This window comes from Malaclemys terrapin, chromosome 3 (genome assembly GCF_027887155.1).
Source record: "Malaclemys terrapin pileata isolate rMalTer1 chromosome 3, rMalTer1.hap1, whole genome shotgun sequence".
In the NCBI taxonomy this organism is placed as follows: Eukaryota; Metazoa; Chordata; order Testudines; family Emydidae; genus Malaclemys; species Malaclemys terrapin.
The window spans coordinates 54,705,240-54,721,249 of record NC_071507.1 but is presented as its reverse complement, the minus strand read 5'-3'; the positions used below and the strand labels follow the sequence as shown (position 1 = coordinate 54,721,249).

Below are 16,010 nucleotides of genomic sequence, written 5' to 3'. Positions count from 1 at the left end.
CAGTGACAGCGTGGTTGTCCCCTGACCACCACCCAATCAGAGGGTACAGTGTAGACGAGACCTAATGTCCCCATAACTGAATTAAAATCCAGGACCCTCTGAGGCTTTAGCTAAATTATGGGGATATGGCTGGGTTGTGTCTACATTCATCTTGTAGCAGGTTGTACAATGACCTGGTTAGGGTTGTAGGGCCAGATCCTCCACTAGTGTAAATAAATGTAGCTCTTTGAAATCAATGGCCTGATGGTGACTTGCACCACCGAAGGATCTGCTTTGCAGCACAGAAAGGGTCTAAAGGGGTCGGGGTGTGATGCATGAGGGAAGAGGCTGCCCACAGGAAAAACTTAGGAAAAACTTTTTCACTAGGAGGGTGGTGAAGCACTGGAATGGGTTACCTAGGGAGGTGATGGAATCTCCTACCTTAGAGGTTTTTAAGGTCAGGCTTGACAAAGCCCTGGCTGGGATGATTTAGTTAGGGATTGGTTCTGCTTTGAGCAGGGGGTTGGACTAGATGACCTCCTGAGGTCCCTTTCAACCCTGATATTCTATGATTCACAGCTCTTCTCAAGGAAGCCATCTTTGAAAAGGGGAATTTTAACTCCCAACTATGATAGAGAAGAAACAAGAAGAGGTGGGGAGGCTGGCCCCACCCACCTGGCTAGCCAGTTGCTCTCATTGGCAAGCTGGTGTCAGAGGCGGTGGAGCAGCAGTGTGGTTTCTGGGAAGAGAATGGGAAAGTGCCAGGAATTGCTGACGTAGCAAAATGCTTTCCCCACACACACACACCTTGCCAGCTCACTGAGATTTCACTTGGGCACCTAATTGAGACAAATGTCTGGCAGATGTTTCCCAGTGGAGACTTTGAAGTGTCTTAGCTGAGACTTCAAAATAGCTAGGAGCGGGGAAGGAATGGCTTTCTTTCGGGGAGCTCACTCATAACAACTATGAAGCCTTGCTTTCCTCGCCCTAGCGTACCTGTGGTGTAGGGTCCTGAAGGGGCAGCTTCCATGGATCCCAATATTTGAAAACTATTTGAAGGGGAAAATAAGGCTGATAATAGGGGTGGTGAAATACGTAAGATGCAGCTGATTTATTTCTCCCCTTGAATGAACTAAATCAGCGTTTTATTTTATTTTTTTAAATCCTTAAAGCTAGGGGCTCTCCTTCCAGCGAGCATCATCTAGCTGGCATCTATAGATCTCCTTCTCCCACTGATGCGGAGCGGGCATTATTGGGAAACGGAGACTAGAACTACACTAGGAGACTCCTGCGTGCTGTGTTGAAGCAGTTTAACCCACAGGGGCCTGGCATGAAAAGAAGCATAGAAATAATCCCTGTCCCAATGGTTCAGGGAGTCTTGGGTGCCGCAGGGACACACTGGTTCAAGGCAGAATCAGTATACATTGGTGTCTGCATGGCCCAGGGGACTGAGTGTGAGGTATGGAGCCTCTCACTAATTTGAACCCAGCGAAGGGTCACGTTGACCAAAACTCACTGCTGTCTGCTAGACTACTGAACAGCCACTGTCAAATGGGGGGTCACAGTCCATTTCCAGTAGGCAGGTGACCCCTCAGAACACCAGCACATGTTAGCACTAACTGCCCCCTGGCTGACAGTCTCAGTTGAGAGAGCCTGGAGACTAGACACCTCACCCACTCCTGGGGGTGGTCCCTCCCAAGTAGGGATGAGGCATGCAAGAGTGCAGTATCACAGCCCACGCTGCAGCTGTGCTATGGGTAAACAGAAAACTCCAAGCCAATGCTCTCCTTAGGTGCTAACATTACCAGTGGTCACCCTCCAAAAGAAAGTCCTGAGGGTCCTTGAGAATCTGGATGTAGGAACAGACAGGTGCAGGACGCTGAGGAGCTGACGGCCCATACTGTCTGTCAGTGCAAAGGTCCGGGGCATCTAAGTGTGCAGTAAGAACTCCATTGCTCGTGCTGCCGAGCAGAACAGGGCCAAAGTCAGAAGGCTGAGTGCCAGAGGGAAATTACACAGAGAAAGGCGCCGAACTTTGCTGATGAGCTGCCTATAGCGATCTGCCCTGTTCCGCTCCTGGAGCATAGCACGCTCCTTGCCTAGGGATCACTAGGGTCAATGCTGCTGTGCTTCAGGGGTGGAGCTATGTCACTGAGAGGTAAAAGGTGGCTTGATTTAAAGAACCTGAGGGAAGTGTTGCCTGGAAGCCACAGCACAGGGCATCCCTTCACTGCTCTGGACTCTCCTGGGCATGAGAAGAGTGGTCATTTCTTTCCCTTGCTGAGATGGGTGTCGGTGTCCATGTTTAAAGCATTTGTCATTATCTAGCTCTGTCTCTCACTCCGTTTCCTTCCCCTTTCTTTTATTTCCTCCAGCTCAAGAGGAGGGGTATAGCAGTCTGCGTAGATGCCTGTATGGAGGTATTCTTACCAAAGCAGCGGTCGCTTTGTAGTCTTGGCCGCTTTGATCATTTGATAATAATACTGAATGCTTTGTCTCTTCAAAGTGTTGTTCAGATATTGCATAACTAATCCTCACCACGCTCCTGGGAGGGGAGTTTTATGCGCACCTGTAAAATGGGAATAACTGTGACACAAGGGGGGAGGGTGCAGCTTGTGCCATGTCACACAACGATTCGGTAACAGAGTAGGGACCAGGAGTCAGAGGCTTCTGCCTCCTTGCCCCTATGTGCAAAGCACTAGGCCATGCTGCCTCTGTTTATTTTGCAGTGATGCCCTGAACGGAGCAGTAAACTGCATCACACTCCTAAATAAGCCAATAATCCTCTGATAACAATTACTCATCCTCTGGTATAGCAGTGCAGCACTGGAGGGCTAAGCATTGCACACTTTGCTAACCAATGATTGACAGCTTCACACTGGCCTAAAGATAGACCCTCAGCTAAGCAAATGGAATTCCACTGAATGCAATGGTGTTCTGGCTGGGCTGTATTGGGCTCCTGGTTGAGGTAAGGGTTGAATAGACATCCAGAAATCTGAGTTCTTGTGTGAATGAAATCTTCTCCTAGTGAAAATCCTTCAAGCCAGTCTGCTTTTCTTCCCGCACTAGCAGTTGAGTGTGAGGCCTGGTCTACACTGGGGGGGAGGAGTGGGTGATCGGTCTAAGTTCCGCAACTTCAGCTACATGAATAATGTAGCTGGAGTCGATGTACTTAGATCTACTCACCACAGTGTCTTCACTGCGGTGAGTTGACAGCTGACGCTCCCCTGTCGACTCCGCCTGCACCTCTCGCTCCGGTGGAGTACCCCAGAGTTGACGGGAGAGCGCTCCGTGGTCAATTTATCGCGTCTAGTCTAGACACGATAAATCAACCCCTGCTGGATCGATCACTGCCCATCGATCCTGTGGGTAATGTAGACAAGCCCCGAGAGCCTAGCCTGGAGATAAAGGATGAGAGCTGCTAAACTGGCTTTAGGTTTCATTTCCAACATATGAATTTAGCCATGTCCATTTTTGCTGGCTCAAGTCCAGCCCAGGGATCTGCACAGCCAAGGAAATGTATATTCTAGCCCAGATTTCTCTCTTATGAAGAATAAGCCTCAGTGATGACAAATGCAGGGCAAAGTCATTCTTTTTAGAAGCAAGTCTGTCCAAGAGAGTCCTGTATTTTCATGGTACAGTGTAAAGTTGAAATCAATAGCAATCTTATGTGACTACAGGTTCTGCCTGTAATGTCTGTGCTTGGAGCAGAAAGGAGAGCAGCCAGAGGGCTTTTCACCTCCTATCCTGCATGAAAAATTAAGTTAAATGGACACTATCAACATGAAACTAATTTTACAAAAAGTTTCTTTACCAATATTTCTTTACCAGTATGATACAAAATTACTAAAGATAGTTAAGACCCAGGCAGACTGCGAAAAGCTACAAAAGGATCTCTCAAAACTGGGTGATTGGGCAACAAAATGGCAGATTAAATTTAATGTTGATAAATGCAAAGTAATGCACATTGGAAAACATAATCCCAACTATACATATAAAATGATGGGGTCTAAATTAGCTGTTACCACTCAAGAAAGAGATCTTGGAGTCATTGTGGATAGTTCTCTGAAAACGTACACTCAATGTACAGCAGCAGTCAAAAAAGCAAACAGAATGCTGGGAATAGTTAAGAAAGGGATAGATAATATGACAGAAAATATCATATTGCCTCTATATAAATCCATGGTATGCCCACATCTTGAATACTGTGTGCAGATGTGGTCGCCCCATCTCAAGAGATATACTGGAATTGGAAAAGGTTCAGAAAAGGGCAACAAAAATTATTAGGGGTATGGAACGGCTTCCATATGAGGAGAGATTAATAAGACTGGGACTTTTCAGCTTGGAAAAGAGATGACTAAGGGGGGATATGGTAGAGGTCTATAAAATCATGACTGGTATAGAGAAAGTAGATAAGGAAGTGTTGTTTACTCTTTCTCATAACACAAGAACTAGGGGTCACTGAATGAAATTAACAGGCAGCAGTTTTAAAGCAAATAAAAAGAAATATTTCTTCACACAATGCACAGTCAACCTGTGGAACTCCTTGCCAGAGGATGTTGTGAAGGCCATAACAGGGTTCAAAAAAGAACTAGATAAGTTCATGGGAGATAGGTCCATCAATGGCTATTAGCCAGGATGAACAGGAATGGTGTCCCTAGCCTCTGTTTGCCAGAAGCTGGGAATGAGCGACAGGGTATGGCTCATTTGATGATTACCTGTTCTGTTCATTCCCTCTAGGGCACCTGGCATTGGCCACTGTCAGAAGACAGGATACTGGGCTAGATGGACCCTTGGTCTGATCCAGTAGGGCTGTTCTTATGTAATATCAAGAACAGTGTGATAACCAAAATTAAAAAGGGAAGAATTTTAAACCCGTGCCTAGTCTTCACCACAGATGCTGTTTGCTTACATTTTGCATTTCACTCAACTCGCAGGATGAAACTACATTGGTCAATTTCAGCTTCCTCATTCTCATCCATTAGCACAATGCTGTTACAGCATTGCCAGCTCTTGTAATATTATCACAATATTTGGGTTTCACCAAATGCCTCTGCTCCTGGAGTCATATGATTGCATGCAACTCAGGTTTCTTTTTAAAAAAAGCAAGTTGTAACCATCCTAGCTGCAGAGAAAAACTTGAAAATGTGACCTGAGCGTAACACTAAAGGCTCAGAAACCAGAACAAATAAAAAGAACCCAAGATTTATTTTTAATGTCTCATGATTTTTAAGACAGTCTCATGATTTTTTTTCATGGCCTTACTCATGAATCTTGAATGCTCAGTGATGGAAATGCTGCAGTTGTGTTGTGTTTCCACCAACAGCAGAGAGGCAAATGTTGCATTTTTTAAATAAAACATTTTAATTCCTAATAGGTTTCTGTAAGATATTTTATTTTTATAACCATAGTGACTTATAGATGTTTTCTAAGTGTCTCATTTATTAATCAGGGAATGTTCTACCATATTTATGAATCAGATTTTAAATCAATTCACAGTATTTAAGCAGATCACTTTTTCTTTCAATGCACTGAATAATGATTGATGGTGAAGGTATTTCGAAGTTGTCAGTAGCTGTGGCTGGAGGAGCGAAGGTTCTTACTGCAGATAGTCATTAAGGGCTAGATTTTTCCAAGGCCTCAGCATCTCTCAGTTGGGGCCAGATTTTCAGAAGTCAATATTCATAAATGGGATCAGATTTTCAAGAGAGACCTGGCCACAAGTGTCATGATAGGAGCTGCTGGATGCTGAACGCTTTTGAAAATCTGGAGCTTATTTATGTGCCTAAATGGGAAATTCGCTCTTCTGAAAATGTGGTCCCAGTTGTGGGTGCTGAGCACTTAAAAATTTCACTTTGAACTCTTTTCAAAATGTGGTTCCAAGTACCAAGAAATGCTTAGTCTGGCTGGTACAAACTATGAGATATAACACTTAAAGAAAGTAGCAATTATATTTTGTGTAGAAATAAACAGCCTGTTGCCAGGAACGTGGGTTCGGTTTAGAAACATGAGAACTGGCTCATCTCCCCCAAGTTTTACACCCATCTGACTCAAATGCTGTTGTTAAAATTATTCTTGATTTACCCTGCGAGAACAGAATCAGGCCCCATGTCTCTTCTTAGCTCTGAAACCACTACAATAAACACCACGAAAGCAGAGATTGCTCTGTTCCATTCCAAATACTTGTTAATGTAAATGTTAGTGTTATAAAGTTCACATTAACACATCATTCCTGACTGAGAAAGCACTTGCACTGCAGTGTGGTCACTTGTACCTTTGCTTTGGAAACATTTACATATCCAAGATGTGTGAGAGGATTCCACTAGCCAGTTTCTCTCTCTCTCTCTCTCTCTCTCTGGCCTGGTCCACACTAACTACCCGCTTTGAATTAAGATACGCAACTTCAGCTACATGAATAACGTAGCTGAAGTCGAAGTACCTTAGTTCGAACTTACCGCGGGTCCAGACGCGGCAGGCAGGCTCCCCCGTCGACTCTACGTATTCCTCTCGCGGAACAGGAGTACCGGCGTCGATGGTGAGCACTTCCGGGATCGATCCGGGATCGATTTATCGCGTCTAGACAAGACGCGATAAATCGATCCCAGAAGATTGATTGCTTACCGCCGGACCCAGAGGTAAGTATAGACCTACCCTCTAACACACACATATCCGCCCACCCACCATTTTTCATGCACTGTTAGTGCTTTAAATTGCTAGCTCTGTGTTGGATTATTTCCTTAAACACAGGAAAGGGCGTAAGTATCATGGTGAGCCTTGCTCTGGGAATGATGACATGTTACATTCATAAGTGCCTTGTCATTCTGAAGAGTTCCTATGTACTTTACAAGTACATCTAGAGAGGGAGAGAGGAATATCTTTACCCATCACTGAAATGCAGCCACCTCTGCAGAGGAACAGGGCAGCTGCTTAAAACAATAGGTTAGGACAAGATGTGAAGAAGAATATAGGATCCATCATGTCTCCTTCTGTTTTCATCTTCCCTTCCCTTTTGCTCTCCTGTTGCTGCTGCTCCCCCCAGCTCTAACTATACTCCTCACCCTATCTTCTCCCCATAAATCCACTAATCCTCATCTCAAGAGGCATCTGCCCAAGACTTGGCCTTCCTGCCCTCCTTCTTACCTTTGTCTCCTCCCTTTCAGACTTCACCACCATGCCTCCACCCTTTGTTCCAGCTGGAACAGCCATTCCACCTCAAAGACCATCACTACCATCCATGACCTCCTCAGCTCTCCCTCCCTCCCTCTCCTGGCTCCAGCTGAAACCTAGATTACCATGTCCCTGCGGCCACTGTCTCTGCAGCATTTTTGCACACTCCCTACCTTGATTCATGACAAAGAGCCATGGCAAGGGCACAGGGCTCCTCCTGTTTCCACCTCTAGGCCCTTCCTCTTCCCCCTTCTCACTCATTCTTCTTTAAAAGAACTCTCCATCCAACTCTTCTCCATTTGTCCCTCCATGTAGCCATCACTTATACCCAGCTGACTCCCTGCCCACTTTTCCGACACTGCCTCTTGCATCCCCTTCCACTGCCCAGTTTCCTGCCCTCAACCCTGGTGGTTTCGGATCCATTAGATCCTGACTCCTCACCACCTAATTTGATTTCATCTCTCTGACCAAAGTGGCTACCTACTCAAACTTCTCACTAAACTCTGATTGCTTAGTGTGGCTGCTTCCTCTCCTGACCATCATCTCCGCTCCTTCAACATTGCTCATGTGCCCCTCTCTGACTCTGCAACTGACTAACTGTGCAGCCTTGGGCAAGTCACTTAACCTTTCTGTGCCTCAGTGTTCACATCTGTAAACTGGGCACGATAAAACATCTCTCCCTCCCCGGAGTGTTATGAGACTCAGTTTATTAATGTTTGGAAACGCATTGAGATCCTTGCTTTAGAGGTACCAAGTATTATTATTATTATTTAGAACTGATCCCTCCTACCTGGTGACATCTGATAAGATCACAGGCTGAGGGGGATGCAATAAAGGGATTACTCCAAAGTAGGCTGATGGAAACAGGCTTATGTTGCCTGGTGGAAACTCATTTGGCGTTAGCATGGGCAGTGCCAGTGTAGAATGCAAAAGGGCCTAGAATAGTGCTGAAGACTGAGCTACAGAGCAATCCCAGGTGCTCCCCAGAGCTGATATACTGTCACAGCAGTTGAGCCTATTAGTATTCAAGTCATGATATGCTCCACTGGTTTGTAGCCCAGTGTAGGATGCTCTTAGGTATCCAGGGGGAGCTTTTTTGACTCAGAACCAATCTTTCCATCGGTGGAAGATGCAATCTCGCTTCCTTAGTGTTTCCGTTGGTATAAATTCAGTGGCCAGGTTCAAATTTGCAGGCAACACCAATATCTAAGGTGTGCGGGGGCGGAAGTCACCAAAACACTGGTGGACAGAGCCAAACGGCTCAGGAAGCTGCGCCGTTTAGCACAGTGGAGGCTGCTGGCTACGAAAGGCAACTTGGGGTGAATTAATGGCTTGTCTATTTTATCCCCTCTTGATCTTATTTCCCCATGTAACTAAGCTCTAAGTGTCACAGAGAGTGCGTGAAGCTGGGGCTGGGCACAGAGGTGTTCACAACAGGACCTGTATCTCTTTCAATTTAGTCCACCCGATGAAAAATCCCCCCCATCAGACTTGCTGATTTGAAATGCTTGTCAGCCCTGGAGCTGGGATAAATCCGTTGACTGCTTCTCAAGCTGGCAGAAGGAAACCTGTCCCATGAAGAAACATCTGATGGAAGCAAATAGTTTTCCTGTTTATCTTGTCTGCTTCCCCTTCCACTGTTGGGACTCATTTTCCATTCATGCCCGAGTCTTACGTAGCGGCGGCAAAGGAATGTGATTTCAGAGCTAGAGTAAATGCCTGGGGCAGGGCATCTGCTTCTATCTCTTGCTGTGTTTTGCCAGTGAAGTTCCAGCAATCAGCATCATGAAACTCACTAACTCAAGCAGGCCATGGAAAGCCCAAAGGAATTACATTCTACTCAGATGTGTTGCATTGCATTTGACACTCAAAGGAATTTATGAGCACAGCTCCTATTTGTGCCAAGCAGAGTGATAAATAGCCCTCTAGCGTGCACGAGTGCTGCATTCCAGTCCTCCCTGTAGTCATTTGAACTGACAGGCACAGCTAGACTCAGAAGGAAAACATGCGCAGGTGGGGGAGATTTTTTAAAAACCGACAAAAGAGTTTAGAGGGGAGGAAAAGAGGGGGTGGGAAAGCCTGCACTCTACAGCACAGGATGATCTGTGAAAATGAAAAGGGGAGATGGGTATGTAACCAAGGCTGGCTGCGGAAATGATTGAGTTGATGCTATAGCTACGCCCTTCATTTGGGTCCTGATAAGGTCATTAAATGTCAGTAAACGTTGTACACACACAAACTGCTGAAAAAATATTTCCACTGATAATCATCGACATTTACAGCTAGGCAACATAAAAAAAAATGCTATTTGAGAACTTTAAATTAGAGTTTGATTTAAGGATATTTATATATTTGTATATTTTGACATGATGTTGACAGTTTTTGTTTTACTAGTTAGAAAGCTTTAACTTTTTGAATCTCAACATCTGCCATCATTAAATAATTATTGTCTGATACCCTCCTGTAATTTCCTGCAACTGTAAACATGGATAAAAATCTAAAAAACAAACAAAAAAAGTTTAAAAGTAAACATCCATATTATCCCTCAAAATTATAAAAAAAAAAATACAAACTGAATTTTGCCACGGCTAAATATTGTTAATACGGAGAAAGAAATACACCTCAGAGCAGCCAGGGTACAGGTTATAATTATCCAGAACCCTGCAGCCTTCGTGGGTTACCTTGATGAAAAGTAATTAAGAGGCTAGCCTTTCCTGTCATGTGACTGGATGCAGGGATATACCAGTTTGCGTTCTGAACATGGCAGTTTCTTGTGTGTGTGACTTTTAAAACTTGTCTGGCTGCTCCCCTATAGCCAGTCCAGAGAAGAGGACTATTGTCTGTAAAAGAAACTGTGCATGTCTTAGGCAAAATAGTGTTGGTCAGAATGAGGTGTGGGAAGCACACATGTTGGAGTCAGGGATATGGTGGAAGGGAGAGTGATGTCTCCAGTACCTCTCTTATCTGGCTCCCACAGAGCTCTGCACAATCTGCAGCATGCTGCCTATTCTTTCTCAGCCTGTCAATGAATACAGCACTGCATTGCTTCTCTCGTCTCCCATGTGTCTCTCTGCTCTTCCTCCTCCCCCATTAGGTTATGACTTTGCAGCCGTGTTGGAGTGGTTTGCAGAGCGGGTCGACCGCATCATTCTCCTCTTCGATGCCCACAAGCTGGACATCTCAGACGAGTTCTCTGACGTCATCAAGGCACTGAAGAACCACGAGGACAAGATGAGGGTGGTGCTCAACAAGGCTGACCAAATCGAGACCCAGCAGCTGATGCGCGTATATGGCGCCCTCATGTGGTCCCTGGGGAAGATCGTCAACACGCCTGAGGTGATCAGGGTCTATATCGGCTCCTTCTGGTCCCATCCGCTGCTGATCCCTGACAACCGCAAACTGTTTGAGGCCGAGGAACAGGACCTGTTCAGGGATATTCAAAGCCTGCCCCGCAATGCAGCCCTGCGGAAGCTGAACGATCTCATCAAGCGGGCACGGCTGGCCAAGGTGGGTCTTGCCAGAGAAACTCAGCCTTGTAGAGTTTACGGTGGGGAGGATAGAGGAGAGGTCTTGGCTATTTCAGCTCACTGGGTCATAGCCACTGTCCATCATGTTGCACTGGGGGGGTGGGGAGAAGGGGGACTGTGTATATTAAAAAACAAATGTCCCAGCAGCGACTAGCCCTTGTTGCTGTACCCAGAGGTGCTGTTATAATAATGTGTGTGGGAGTAGGGTGAAGCAAAAGCAATCATATCAGGGAGGCTGTCAGCACAGGAAGTGGCAGGTGATGGACACCATCTCTTACAGTCTCTTTGCTTTAAAGTAGCAACTTTAAAATTCACCCTGGATCACCAGACTTAATAAAACACATATCGGCGCTTGGTCAGTTCTGGGCCTTTGGCTTCCAATTTTGAATAGTCTTAACAGAGCAAATCTGGCTCAGAGGAGACCCACAAGAACAATGCACACCGGAGAAGGAGATACAATGCAATTCACGGAAACTGCTAGATCATACTTGAGCTTAGTAGCAGCCTGTGGAAGAGTTGCTCAAAGCAAGTGGTGGAAACCCACTGGAACTATTTGAACTGGGCCAAATGTAGCTCTTGAGAATATACTGTAGGGCACAGTCCTGCACTAGCTGAAAGAGGGACTATGTGATACTTCAGGCTTTTGTATCATATCTGGACCAGCATAACACACTATTAGGGGAGGAAATAGAAGGATGGCCTCACGCAGTACTGTAGGTCAGGTTAGCAATGGAGGCACTGAGACAGATTCTGCCCTTAGTCACACTGATATAAGTCGACATCAGTAGAATTAGTTCCCTTGGGTCGGCAGAATCCTTGCACATAAGATATTCATTTTATATATTCAGATTAAAGTCAGCCACACAGAAAGTATGAATCTTAAGATTAAACTCTAGCTAGATCCAAAGTGCATGATGTCTGCTAACCCAACTGGCATTGCTAGCTGGAAGGATGCTTTGTCCTGCAGGGAGGTGTAAAATTAAACAAAACGATTCCCCGTGACAGGTGACTTTCAAACACATCTCCCAGCATGCACAGCGTTCTTGTGTCAGACCAATCAGGACGCACAATTCAGAATGGTATGTGTTGTGCAGCAGTGATAACCAGCAAGAGCAGGCAGAGAGAAAGAGCTCAGTGAAGGGGAAGGGAGAGAGGATAGAGTTTACTCCGAAGCTTGGATGCATGAGTACCACCTGCTGGAGATCATGTTCAGCTGTACCCATTAATGCTCTTCTTGGTCTTCTTTCCCATCTCTTTTTTATGCCCGTCAGGTCCATGCCTACATCATTAGCTCCCTGAAGAAGGAAATGCCATCAGTGTTTGGTAAAGACAATAAGAAGAAGGAGCTTGTGAACAATTTGGGGGAGATTTATAGCCGGATCGAACGGGAGCATCAGATCTCACCAGGAGACTTCCCGAATCTCAGAAAGATGCAGGTAAGTGCTGGAATAAGGCCGGAGCATTGACCAGCTGTAGGGAGTCAGTCAGAAGCAATGCTGAACTGATGCTGTTACAAGTGTGTCAGGACTTTTGTAAGGCAGAAATGAAACCTGTGTTATGTCCAGGCTATATTTAGACATAGATATTTCAACAATGGCAGGTTAACGCCCTCGCGAGAGGGAAGACTCCTTCACTTGAGTCTATGGCACAAACAACTCTTACAGTGAGTTACTTAGCTCCTTCTGCCTTTTATTTCAGACCTCAGACTTACAGCTTTCAGGACCAACCTGGCCTCACAAATACTACTAATGTAATATTTATAATATTCTGTATTCAAATAGGGGCTATTTTTTTTTTGCTCCCTTGCTTGTTTATTTCTGGCAAAGAAAGACTCCTGTAGAGGAAGAGGATGTGACAATTAAAGTATCCCTCTGTGTTTTTAAAAGGACAAGCAGGTTTTCTGTGCTACACATTTGGGGCCTGCGCCAACGGCCATGTAAGTCAATGGGAGCCTTTCCATGACTTCAATGAGTTCTGGATCAGGTCCTCGTATAGTGTATGCTAACCATGTTGGAGGTGTTCAAACCACTGGCTGGCTTCAATCCAGGCTGCAGCCTGTTTCCAGCAGTTGCATAGTGAAGATTATTACCACATCTTTATGGAGCAGATGGAATCTGCTGTTCTTTTAAAGAGGAGGAAAATACTCTTAAGTCCTTGAGAGCCAGCTGGAGGATCTAGTTCATTAGTTGTTAAGATGTGAATTTTATACCACTGTTAGGAGTAAATGGATGCTGTTTAAGAAGGAAATAGAGGTTGAAGGATAAAGATGTAGGTCACTTGACTTCTCTCAGTAGAGGATGAACTAGTAACACTTGCTCTAAGCACTTTTACTTAGCTGTGAAAAGTCAGGCAGTCGAGTTTGTCACATCAGACAAGGCCGGAATGCAGGTGCAGAGAGTGACTGGTATCTGATGTGTCAGAGGAAAACAAGTATACACTCCACCATTTGTGCAATGCTGAGCTTAAGGGGAAACCCCCCCACACCCTTATTCTCATGGGCAATCAGTTTATGCCCTGAAGTACAAGGGGTAGAATGAAATTATAGCTCACATCAGGCACTTTCTCAGTTTGCTCCATAAGATAATGGAGAGGGGCGCTCGTGCATTTTTAAAGGAAGGATTACTCCTGAAATGTCACAGTTGCTTCTAAAACTATTTGGATGTAGACTGAACCGTTCCTCTCTTTATTGTAATATGAGATAGTACATTCCCCTGTAATACTAGGGTTGTATGTCCCCACACAGTAATATGGAGTAGTACATTCCATAGTACATGCCATAAAGTACTGGCCTCTTTTTGATGTCTTGAAATTGTGGTTCATGATGGCTAAAATCAAAGCCATATAAACAAACAATTCTTATGTCCCAGCAGTGGCCTCCCTCCTCTGTGGAGCATGGGTATGGGAGCTCTGCTGTGCAGAGAATCAGAGAGACCAGCTGGGGTGTAGCAAGCCATGCAGAAGTGCTCTGAGACGCAGAAGCAGATGTCGGGCTGAATGGGTCAAGGAGTCATGGCTTGCGGGGAGGGTACTCTGCATAGTACTACTTGTGCCTACTTTTGGCAAGAAGGTTCTATTCCTGGTCCTTATGTAAGTCTCTGATCCTCTCTGCACCTTGTCTCTCCCCATCTATAAAACGGGGATAATAATCTTTACCAAGGGTTAAAGTTGACTGAAGCAGGAGTGAGAGCTTTTGCCACACCAGCCAGGAAGGAAGGGGTCTGTCTACCTACTGCTCTTTTACCAGCACCAGCAAAGGGGACAAGAGAGCTCTCCCTTTGCTTTTGGCAGAGGAGGGGGAGCCGTGTTCTCCTCTAGTCCCCCTCACTCGAGTCCCTGATCTTTACCTACCCCACTTTTTGAAAGTGCTTTGGGATCTGTGGTAGAAAAGAGGTGTACCGAGCGTTGCTGTTGTGTCACCTCCTGCCCGGCAGCCTGGCTAAATCTTACTAATGCTTGCAGTTTACCCTCTCTTTGTTGTTGTCCTGCTTTAAGGATCAGCTGCAGGGTCAAGATTTCAGCAAATTCCAGCCACTGAAGAGTAAACTGCTGGAGACAGTGGAAGACATGCTGGCCAATGACATTGCACAGCTCATGGTGCTGGTACGCCAGGAAGAGTCCCAAAGGCCCATGCAGATGGTGAAGGGAGGTGCCTTTGAGGGCACCCTGCATGGCCCATTTGGACATGGCTACGGCGAAGGAGCGGGAGAAGGAATCGATGATGCAGAGTGGGTGGTGGCCAGAGACAAGCCCATGTACGATGAGATCTTTTACACACTGTCGCCCGTCGATGGTAAAATAACTGGGGCCAATGCCAAGAGGGAGATGGTGAGATCCAAGCTGCCCAACACCGTGCTGGGTAAGATATGGAAACTGGCTGACATCGACAAGGACGGGATGCTGGATGATGAGGAATTTGCCTTGGCTAATCATCTCATTAAGGTCAAGTTGGAAGGTCACGAGCTCCCAAATGAACTTCCTTCCCATCTCCTCCCTCCATCCAAGAGGAAACTGACAGAGTGAAAAGAAGGTCACCGGAGAGACACAGGAGGATGGGGAAAGAGAGAAGACCCAGAGACACGTTTACTTAAATTATACCTTTAGATGTGAGGTCACGTTTGGATTTATAACAATTTTAATGTACAAAGGAAAACCTAAAGCAAAACAAAAAAGCTCTGCCCTTTCTCATAATAACATGCAACTAACTCTTCCTATGTAATGTCCTTGCTTCCTAATGTGTAGTCTGTAAAGATGAAGGGAAAGGAAAGGCTTAGAGGCAGTGGCAGAAGTTGACAGAAGGGGGTGGAGGGAAGAATCAAGTAGGCTGTGTCTTCTGGGGTTGGATTAGGCACAAGTTATCTGAGGATAATCTCCAGAGTCATTCCTGAACTTCATCCACGCTATTTAGTTGGGTTCAGACGCAGCCTGAGATTTGTGAAATTCCTGGTGGGAAAGGAGAAGCGACACAAAAGTCCCTGAGCTGCAGATCAAAGTAAAAGACCACATCACCGTTAGTGATGAGCCCCCACAGAAACCCCAGATAAAAGCCCTCATGGACAGGGTCTATAGAGGTGTCTGCAGTCTGGATCCAGATCTAGTTATGAATTTTCCAAGTGGCCCCTGTCATTAGGGCGGGCTCAGCCAAAACAGCAGCTCTGAACACACGCAAACTTCATTGCTTTTGAAATCTGGATCTGAATTTGGCAGCTTGAATTCCTCTAACCACAGTGGGTCAGATCCAACAAGCTACTGAGCACCTGTATCTCCCATTGACACCAGTGGGAGATTCCGACTCAGGGCATGGCCAAGCAAATGATAATACAACCCACAGGAAAACAAAGAAGGAGGGGACGAAGGCATGGAGATAGTTGAATGTTTAGAGGCAGAGATCAGATGGTTTAGAGGGGAGGAATTTCCCCCACTTCATCATCCTCAAATAATCCACTGAATGTGTCATACGGAACTGCTCAGTGTTTTCCTCTTCTGAAAGCTTTCTGGACAATGGATGGTATTTATCATTCCAAGAAAGTGATATGTTTACCTGTTATCACAGAAGTGTGTACAATGAAAACCGCAAGCTCATGTTCTTATCTTATAAAAAAAAATCCAACACTGTCAGATGAATCATCTATTATCAAGAGTACAGAGGCACCATGTAGCAGTAGGAAGGGCTTGCTGTATTTTCTGTGTCCTTGTGAGCAATAGCCTGGATACCGGTAATGAGCCCTTGCTTAGCCCTCAGACAATTACTCTTTATTCCATCCAGAACTTCCATCCTGAGCCAAGAAATGTTCAACTCTTCCTTTCATTCACTATGAAATTTCTGATTTCCAGGGATTT

The 16,010-nt window shown here is 45.5% G+C and overlaps 1 protein-coding gene across 1 annotated transcript in view; it reads left to right on the top strand.

Annotated features, from left to right (window-relative positions):
* The window catches only part of EHD3 (EH domain containing 3), a 35,008-nt gene extending 19,247 nt beyond the window's left edge, over nucleotides 1-15,761 (top strand). Inside the window, exons 4-6 of the mRNA XM_054023591.1 lie at nucleotides 10,241-10,653; nucleotides 11,945-12,109; nucleotides 14,166-15,761. Coding sequence (XP_053879566.1) covers nucleotides 10,241-10,653; nucleotides 11,945-12,109; nucleotides 14,166-14,693 — 1,106 coding nt within the window. The 3' untranslated portion in view covers nucleotides 14,694-15,761. The remainder of the gene's footprint in view (nucleotides 1-10,240; nucleotides 10,654-11,944; nucleotides 12,110-14,165) is intronic.
* Nucleotides 15,762-16,010: the final 249 nt, after the last annotated feature.